This window comes from Babylonia areolata, chromosome 19, assembly GCF_041734735.1.
Source record: "Babylonia areolata isolate BAREFJ2019XMU chromosome 19, ASM4173473v1, whole genome shotgun sequence".
NCBI classification, from domain to species: domain Eukaryota; kingdom Metazoa; phylum Mollusca; class Gastropoda; order Neogastropoda; family Buccinidae; genus Babylonia; species Babylonia areolata.
The window spans coordinates 15,570,578-15,580,606 of NC_134894.1; the positions used below are offsets into that span (position 1 = coordinate 15,570,578).

Below are 10,029 nucleotides of genomic sequence, written 5' to 3' on the forward strand. Positions count from 1 at the left end.
TCTGTGTGTGTGTTTCGTCCTGCATTCATCTTCTCTCTTTCTTCTCCTCCTCCTCCCTTCCTCTTCCTCACTTCGTCTTTCTCCTCCTCCATTCCTCTTCTCCGTTTGTCTTCTCCTTGTCTTCTCCTTCTTCTTCTTCTTCTTCTTTGATTCCTCTCTTGTCTTTGTCCTTCTCATCCTCGATCCTCGTTGACTCACTTGTGTAAACAGAGTCTATGTTTTAACCCGGTGTTGGATTGTCTGTGTGTGTGTGTGTGTGTGTGTGTGTGTGTGTGTGTGTGTGTGTGTGTGTATGTGTCTGTGTCTGAGTGTGTCTGTGTGTCTGTGTGTCCATGGTAAACTTTAACATTGGCATTTTCTCTGGAAATACTTTGTCAGTTGACACCAAATTTGGCATAAAAATAGGAAAAATTCAGTTCTTTCCAGACATCTTGTTCAAAACAATATTGCACCTCTGGGATGGGCACAAAAAAATAAAAAATGAAGCCTAATTATATGCAAACTGGATTTACTGTTACATTTATATTTTTTGTATTCTCTAAACTTGGCACTTTGATCTGATATTCTGACACAACAACAAGAGCAGTCATTATTATCATTTTTTGTTCAAACAGGAACTTCTTTTGCTAAGCATGGAAGGAAGGAATTTTTGTTTAATGTCCCGTCACACATATCGGTGATTGAAGACATTTTGTAAAAGTATTTATGAATACATCTGAGTATTATCGGTTAGAAGGGGTGGGAGATGTGGATGAAAGGAGGGTTTGGGGAAACTGGGCAAATGAGGGTAAAAATGTGGGTGAAATTTGAAAGAAAAACAAAACAAACAAACAAACAAACAAACAAACAAAAAACCTCGAAATACAGTTACAGGAAATTACTTAAAGGACTTCGTAAAAGAGAAGTCGTTAAACTGACAAGCGAAACAACTGATAATGAATGCAAAAAGTCAAAAACATCAACGTTCTCAGTCACTTGTGAAGACACACTTTCGTGTACAAAAGGCTTCATCAAGCTACAGTGAAAAATTATATGCTCAATTGTCAGGTTATTAAAGCATATACACTTGACATTAGAACAATACTTGGTCCGTAATGAATTTGATAATAGTCTGAGAGCTAAGCTCAGAATTGGTCTGCGAATCGGACCAAAGTCTGAGAGAGTCAACTGACGAGGTTTTAGACTTGAATTCAAGCACCTATAAAAGTCTCTTTCTAGTATATTGCTTATTTCCTTGTATGACAATGGGCAATATACTTTTATACTATCTATATGATTTTTGCTCCCCTTTTTGCTGCCCTATCTGCTTGGTCGTTATAACGGAATCCAGTGTGGGATGGTATCCAACAAAAATCAACATTTGTACCCTTCACAAATAGGGAGTGCAATAAATACCTAATTTCAAAAAATAAATCTTCTCTTTGATTATTCTCAAAAAGGAGCAAACCTTTTAAGACAGATTGAGAATCAACACAAAATAGGATATTACTTATTATGATTGGTATATCAACAAGATGATTTAAAGCCATAAGGATGGCCACCAATTCAGCTGTAAAAATTGAATGTCCCTTACCTAAATAATATGATTTTTCTGTTTTTAGGTCAGGAATGACAAAAGCAGATCCTGCACTGCTATCATCCAGGACCGAGCCATCAGTGTAAACTTTTAAATGATAATCAAAATTTTCTTCTAATTCAATTCTGACAGATGCTGCTATTATATGTGGAGATTCTCCTTTTGTTGTGTCAGAAGCACATATGTTGACGTTTGCTTTTGTTAACTCCCAGGGAGGGACAGGTGGCACCAGAACACGAGGTGCCATATCATGCAAATCAATGTCTGAAGAATTTAAAATATCTGACACATATGTGCGAACGGTTTGTAGATTTGAATTATTTTGTGCATTTTTTGGAAAATCAATATCAGACCTAATATTTAATTCCTCAAAATCATCCACTGCTGAACATCTCACAATATATTTAGCAGAACTTAATTTTCTGATTTCATCTAGTGGTAGAATACCCGCAAGCTTATAGGCTTCTGAGGTCTTAGTATGCACAGGTACCCCTAAAGCCAGTTTCACAGCTTTACTGTCAATTATTCGCAGCTTCTTTAGGAACGTCGGCGGGGCAGAAAAGAAAATTTCTTGACCGTAGGTCAATCTTGATCTTACGAGAGATGTCGCTAAATGTATGCATGGAAGTTTTATTTATTTTGCAAACGTTTTGGTGCAGATAGTAAAAAAGGGAAATTCATCTGTAATTAATGCTAGGGGACTTAATTTGCTTTTAACTGATCTTTATCATCTTAAACATTACATTTTGAAATTATACTCAATACATAAAAAGCTTGTGTGTTTTACTCTCAGTGTACAGGGCTTTCACTATGTTCATTCACCCAAGTGGTCTTTTTCTGAAAATACTAAAATCAATACGACGAGTGGACTTTACAGATCTATTGGCTGAGCCCTGAAGGTCATGGGCAAAAATCAATTGCGTACACATATTTATACACATTCAAAGCGCGTGCTCATATTCTTCCCGAACGCGAACGACGCCATTTTGTTTCAAGTTGTTGGCCTGCCCATTCAATCCTATATTCAATGGACAGTACACGATAACATGTGATGGAAAGTTGGAGAAGGAGACCGTTAATTATTTATTCAGAGAAAGATTTGTGAACGCCTCATCACATACTGGATTATGCCCCAAACTGCCATAAAAATATCCACAGAACCAGTCGGAATTCACAGTTAAAAATTGTAAACCATGCGAGTTAATACCCTTGAATTGATCACGATGAAACGAAAAAAATTCCAGTCTTGACTTTTCTCAAAATGAAGTCCTTTTCATTTCTTACGACGTTTAGAAGTACTTGTACTTAGCTCTACATGTTATTAGCTTAACAAAATACTAAATTTTCATATCCACTTTGAAACTATGAAACTAGAATGAACATAAAAGAGAAATTGAATTGACCGTGTCGTACTACATTCCCGGCGGGTGTAACTAAACTTGTACATCTATCTAGATCTAGAGAAAACTGCTAAATGTTGCAGTGTGATTGCGGAGATAGCCACGTCTCCTTTACCGCGGACTTTTTTTTTTTTTTTTTTTTTTTTTTTTTTAATTGCCCTTTAAGATTTTTCTGAATGCCCAAGATACACCAGAATAATATGATTTAAATAGCGTTCTCACTGCGAATACCGCAATTGATTTATCGCCCTTTAAAAAAGTATGTTCAAATATTAAATTTTAGAATGTCAGTCAAGGAGCCACGATAGTGTAATTGGTAAGACAGTTTCTTCTCACTCGAACACGCGGGGTTCGAATCTGATTAGGACTTAGTCTTTTTTTCTTTTTCTTTTTTTTGTCTTTTTTTTCTTTTTTTCTTTTTTTAACCCGAAGCTTTATAACAAATACAGAACACATTTTAACGATTAGATTTTTTTTTTAAAGTGTATCACAAGTGAGTCTTGAAGGCCTTGCCTCTCTTGTTTTCATGACTTGCTTCAGATACTTCTTCTTTATCTCCCCTTCTTCGTCGTTGTCCTCCTATTCCTATTACAACTACAACTACTGCTGCCGCTGCCGCTGCTACTACTGTTGCTATTTTGTTGCTGCTTGCTGCTGTTGCTACAGCTGTTACTACTAGTACCATTTTACTAGTGCCGCTGCTAATTTTACTGTTTCACTGCCGCTGCTGTTGTTGCAGCTGTTACTACTGGTATCATTTTACCAGTGCCTCTGCTACCACTGTTACTATTTCACTGCTGCTGTTGTTGCTGCAGCTGTTACTACTAGTACCATTTTACTAGTGCTGCTGCTGCTGCTTCTACTTCTACTTGAGTGCTACTGCTGCTACTACTTTATGTGAACAGTGAATGGATAAAGGCTGTGATGCAGGAGTGATGACCGGGTGGCTGTGTGTGTGTGTGTGTTGCAGGAACCGGGTCAGGGAGTGCTCCTCACTCACACCCGTTGACCTGTACGCCTGGAAGGAACTGTGATGGCTCTCTCTCTCTCTCTCTGTCTGTCTTGTTTTACTGTATTGAAAACTAGCATGACCTGTGAAAGTTGTGAATGCATCAATAGGAAATGTGTCGGTACTGGCTGATTAAATAAAAAGAAAATAAATGCATGATACAAACTACTCACAGTTCATGTACGTGTGCGCGTTGGTTTCCTTTGTTGTGTCCCTGAAAGCGTGTGGGTGGATGTTTGTGTGTGATGCTGTGAGTGTTTGTGTGTGTGTATGTGTACTTGTGTGCGTGTGCATATGTGTGTGTGTGTGTGTGTGTGTGTGTGTGTGTACGTATGTGTGTTTGTTCTTCGGTTTAACGTCTATGAATAAAGCATAGTTTTGAACGGAAAAATACTTACAGAGAGGAACTAGACGTTCACACAGTACACAGCTGCAAATTGAAATAAATGTTGGTAGGTGTAGGAAAATATTACGTGCGTGCGTATGTGTCTGCATACCCATGTGTGCGGAGGTGTGTGTGTGGAAGGGTGGGTGGGTGTAGCCTTGGTATTGAACTGCTACATGTGCTGCTTTTGCTTCTAATATAACTGCTGCTATTGCTACTATTCACAATGTTTTCTTGCTTGCGACAAAACCTCACAGACTTTTTGAAACCACGCGAGCGTCGATGCGGTGGGCTGAACGAAGGGAGAGAAAAAAGACGAAACTGTGTTACAGAGGATCAATGAAGCTTTCGCGATTACTGCCCTTTGTTCACCTCGTGCTCTCTCTCTCTCTCTCTCTCTCTCTCTCTCTCTCTCTCTCTCTCTCTCTCTCTGATTCGAAGCGCTTTGTAACACGCTCTTTCTCTGACCGTTGATATGAAAGTCTATGAATAACATTTTGTTATGACTTTGACGTGCGCTTGAATATCCATGTACGCCCCTACTGGTGAATAATAGATTTGCATTCTTTCTCTCTCTCTCTCTCTCTCTCTCTCTCTCTCTCTCTCTCTCTCTCTCTCTCTCTCTCTGTCTGTCTGTCTGTCTGTCTCTCTCTCTCTCTCTCTCTCTCTCTCTCTCTCTCTCTCTCTCTCTCTCTAATGCGAAGAACTTAGTAACACAGAGCTATATTTTTTCTCCTTCGTTTATGATGATCAAAAGTATTTATATAGCACAGGAAAACAGAGACAAATCAATGCGCTTTTATGTCAGTCATTCACACGCATGCATAACTGGTTTCAAGGGATGAAAAACAAAACATACGTATGTTCATAAATACATGTAAATAGAAAGCTACAGAAACTGTACACTGGAAAGACGGAGGGAAAGGGACAAGAGAGCTACTTTGCAAAGAGTTATAATTCAAGGCTGGACTTGAAAGAAGTGAACACAGAGATTTTACGAAGCGAAAGCGGGGTTGAGTTTCAGTTTCAGTTTCACTTTCTCAAGGAGGCGTCACTGCGTTCGGACAAATCCATACACTCTACACCACATCTGTTGAGCAGATGCCTGACCAGCAGCATAACCCAACGCGCTTAGTCAGGCCTTGAGTGCATGCTTACATATTTGTGTACCTATGAAAGTGGATTTCATTTTACGTAATTTCGCCAGAGGACAACACTCTCGTTGCCATGGGTTCTTTTCCAGTGCGCCAAGTGCGTGCTGCACGCGGGACCTCAGTTTATTGTCTTATCCGAATGACAGGGTGCTCAGTTTGATTTTCCAGTGAAAGTCAGGAGAAAGGGAAAGAGTGGGATTCGAACCCACGCTCTCACGGACTCTCTTGTGTTTGCAGATGAGCGTCTTAACCTTTCTGCCACCTTCCTCCTGGGGTTGAGCTTATTCCAAATAGATATCTCAGTAACGCCCAAAGACGCTTAAAAGGCAGCTTTGAGAAATCGAACGATAATAAATCTTCCATAATGATTCCGTGTCACCTGCAGAAACAAAACTCTTTTTTTTTTTCTTTTTTTTTTTTTTGATAATGAATTTTCCATATTTCTGGCCACCTGCAGAAAGAAGACTTCGAATTTTATTTTAAAGATGATAAATCTTCCATGATATTTCCTTGCCACCTGCAGAAAGACGATATTTAAAGTGTACATGCAAACTTGGATCAGGGAATAACAATGATATAAAGAGGACTGAGTGGAAATGGGAGAGGGGCAAGGAATATCTGTGTTTGCCTTTTGAATCCATGCCTTGTTAATGCCTTTCCAATCTCTGCAGTTGGCAACAATGTATTTCGTGTTTTTATTTATTTGTTTATTTAATTATTTATCTATCTATTTATTTATTTATCTATTCATTTGTTTATTTATTTATTTATTTATTTATCTATGAGTTCTTTGTACTATTCTTCTTACGTGGGTAGAAAATGATAAACTGAGTTCTCGACCTCACCAACAAAGCTTGGCTGAAGAAACTTGACTCTTTCTCACTTTCCAATATAGTCTCCGTTGACTTCTTCTTTTTCTTCTTTGCTCGTGGGCTGCAACTCCCAAGTTCACTCGTATGTACACGAGTGGGCTTTTACGTGTATGACCGTTTTTACCCCTCCGAGTTGTAGGCAGCCATACTCCGTTTTTGGTGGTGTGCATGCTGTGTATGTTCTTGTTTCCATTACCCACCGAACGCTGACTTGGATTACAGGATCTTTAACGTGCGTATTTGATCTTCTGCTTCTTTATACACACGAAGGGGGTTCCGGCACAAGCAGGTCTGCACATGTGTTGACCTGGGAGATCGGAAAAATCTCCACCCTTTACCCACTAGACGCCGTTACCAAGATTCGAACCCTGGACTTTCAGATTGAAAGTCCAACGCTTTAATCACTCGGCTATTGCGCCTGTCTCCGTTGACTTCAGTGCACTTTGTCCAGCGGCGTTCACGCATTACTATTCCTGCGTGGAAGAAGCATCTTGCGCCTTCAAAAATGCCCCAACGGCATGAGTGACGTCATCATCTTCCCAAAAATGCGCCCACGAAGACGGGATTTCAGACTGAGGAACAGATGGTTCCAGATCTAATGAGTAATGGGATGGGGTAAAAGTTGAAACCCTCAGTTGGCAGCCTCAGACACTGCCACTTTCGCTGTGTGAACTGGTGCATTGTCATGCAGCAAAATGACACCTGCTCGGAGCTTTCCCCCAGGTGTTTTTCTTTGAGGGCTTCTTTGATTTGGCGCAGTTCTGAAGCATTGTAGTCTCCTTTGATGGTGTGACCCTTTTGCATACAGTCAATCATTGTGATTCCCCCGCCATCCCAGAAAACAGAAGCCAAGACCTTTCCCAACAGATGCCACTTGTTCGAGTTTCTTGTGAGGGGGAGAATCCAAGTGCTTCCATTGTTTGCTTTGCCCTTTTGGTCCAGAGTGTTTTTTGGGTGTCGTGCCCTTTCTCTGTACATACTTGATTACCAAACGGGCTTCCTTTTTTTTTGCCATTTCTGTTTTCTCGCTACCCTTGGCAACTTACAAAGGACCCTCACCTGCAAACACATACTGACAGATACTTGCATCTTTCGTGAATAACCATTGAAGAGATTCCAGTTTACAGCTGTGCTAAAGTTTTACAGTACATGCCATTGCTTAGTCTACGTTAGACCGACACTTTTTGATCTACCCTCATGTGTTGTCAGCTGTGGCAGCTTTTGTTTGGTGTAACTTTGTGCAGTGTGTGTGACCGTTACTGTGTTTGGAAGAAGAAAAAAAACATCATCAGAATGAGAGTCAAAATGTAAGAATAAAACAAACAAACGAATACATGTTTTGAATGATACAAGGAAATAAAACCAAATAGAAATGAATTACACAGGAAGGTCTAAAACCGAGAACCACAAATATGCTCTAATCGACTTCATGTAGTAATTGCGAAATGAGGAACTGCATTTGCAGAAGCACACTCGAAGACGTATATGCACTTTCTCTCTCTGTCTCTCTGTCTCTCTGTCTCTCTGTTCTCTCTGTCTCTGTCACACACACACACACACACACACACACACACACACACACACACACACACACACTGTCTTTTTTCCTGTCTCAGTCATCTTACAACACCTCTTCCCATTGCCAGCCAGCCTTCCTCTCGCGCGCGTACACATGCAGATACAGCTTTTTTTCGTCTAATATATCACTAAACAGTGAAAAAATGTTAAACTATACTACTACTACTACTAATTATTAATATCATTATTATCATTATATGTTATTATAAAAAACTGAGACCGAGAGACCGAGAGAGACAGATATAAACAGAGAGGCAGACAGACAGACGGTGTTGTGTATCGATCAACGGAAGAACGCGAGAGGCAGTTAGATGTTTTTGTTGTTGGTGTTGGAAACATCGGGACAAAGTGATGGTTATTCCAGATTGGCCCACTTCTTTGTTGGTGCTGGTGTAAGTGTGTGTGTGTGTGTGTGTGTGTGTGTGTGTGTGTGTGTTGTGTGTGTGTGTGTGTGTGTTGTGTGTGTGTGTGTGTGTGTGTATGTGTGTGTGTGTGTGTGTGTGGTTGTGTGTGTGTGTGGGGGGGGGGGTGGCGGAAGGGGGGGATTGTGTGTATGTGTGTGTGTGTGTGTGTGTGTGTGTGTGTTGTGTGTGTGTGTGTGTGTGTGGTGTGTGTGTGTGTGTGTGTGTGTGTGTGTGTTGTGTGTGTGTGTTGTGTGTGTGTGTGTGTGTGTGTGTGTGTGGTGTGTGTGTATGTGTGTGTGTGTGTGTGTGGTGTGTGTGTGTGTGGGGTTGTGTGTGTGTGGGGGGGGGGCGGGAGGGGGGATTGTGTGTATGTGTGTGTGTTGTGTGTGTGGGAGGGGGGTGGGATTGTATGTGGGGGGGGGTGCGGGGGGGATTGTGTGTGTGTGTTGTGTGTGTTGTGTTGTGTGTGTGTGTGTGTGTGTTGTGTGTGTGTGTGGTTGTGTGTGTGTGTGGGGGGGAGGGGGGGGGCGGAAGGGGGGGATTGTGTGTATGTGTGTGTGTAGTGTGTGTGGGAGGGGGGTGGGATTGTGTGGGGGGGGGTGCGGGGGGATTGTGTGTGGGGGGGGGGGGAGAGGGAGGGAGTGTGTGTGTGTGTGTGTGAGGGGGGGGGGGTTATGTGTGTGTGTTGTGTGTGCGAGGGGGGAGGGGGGATTGTGTGTGTGTGTGTGTGTGTGCGTGCGTGTGAGGGACGGAGCGGGTAACTGGGGTGTTTCGGGTGTGCAGTGCAGAGGTGGGAGGGAAAATGGAGGTGGGGGAGTAGGAGGTGGGTGGGTGGGTGGATGGGGATGTATAACCTGATAAACTGTAGGAAGCTGAGATATGATATGAGGTATGGGATGTAAAAAGTGAAAGTGAGAAATCGATTTTTTTTTCTTCTGTATGCATGTCTCAAATTGCACAGAGTTCACAAAAAGTTAAGAACCAGCTGGGAAATCGTACAGGTTTTGTTTTGTTTTTTTCTTCTCGAGAACAAGGCGGAATAGCACTGCATTGTCGGCTAACAGCAATGTATGCAGTCAGAGTACTGCGCACCACACATAACCGGTGGTGCTTTCTTACACACATACACTCCCATTAACTTCCATAGACCACAGTTGTCTTTTGTACAAAACCATTGAACAGCTGTAATATTTTGGTTGAATCGTGGATTTCTAAACGCATCTTCCAAGCTGTCATGGTCCGCGAGTGCCTGACACATCCGTTTAGGTAATTAGTGAGTGGTATTACATGATTGTTCCTCTTGCACAATTCCAATTAACTCTCGAGTTGTTGTTATTTTTTTTTATGTTCCTATGAAAACATCATACCTTTATTTTATGAACTGGTCCTTGACTGTTTGTGAAGTGTGTATATCGGGAAAGCAATGGGGGTGGAGAGAAAGAGAGAGAGAGAGAGAGAGAGAGAGAGAGAGAGTGTGTGTGTGTGTGTGTGTGTGTGTGTGTGTGTGTGTGTGTGTGTGTGCGTGCGTGCGTGTGTGTGCGCGCGCGCGTGTGTGTGCCTGCGCGTGTGTGTGTGTGGAGAACAGAAAAGCCTAGAGCCAGGGAGAGATCGAACTCTCCACTGAAAATGTTATCGAACCCTTATTGAACTT

At 41.7% G+C, this 10,029-nt stretch overlaps 1 protein-coding gene across 1 annotated transcript in view; it reads left to right on the top strand.

Moving 5' to 3' along the window:
• Positions 1–4,162, top strand: part of LOC143294083 (thyroid peroxidase-like) — a 32,094-nt gene extending 27,932 nt beyond the window's left edge. Inside the window, exon 14 of the mRNA XM_076605506.1 lies at positions 3,947–4,162. Coding sequence (XP_076461621.1) covers positions 3,947–4,010 — 64 coding nt within the window. The 3' untranslated portion in view covers positions 4,011–4,162. The remainder of the gene's footprint in view (positions 1–3,946) is intronic.
• Positions 4,163–10,029: the final 5,867 nt, after the last annotated feature.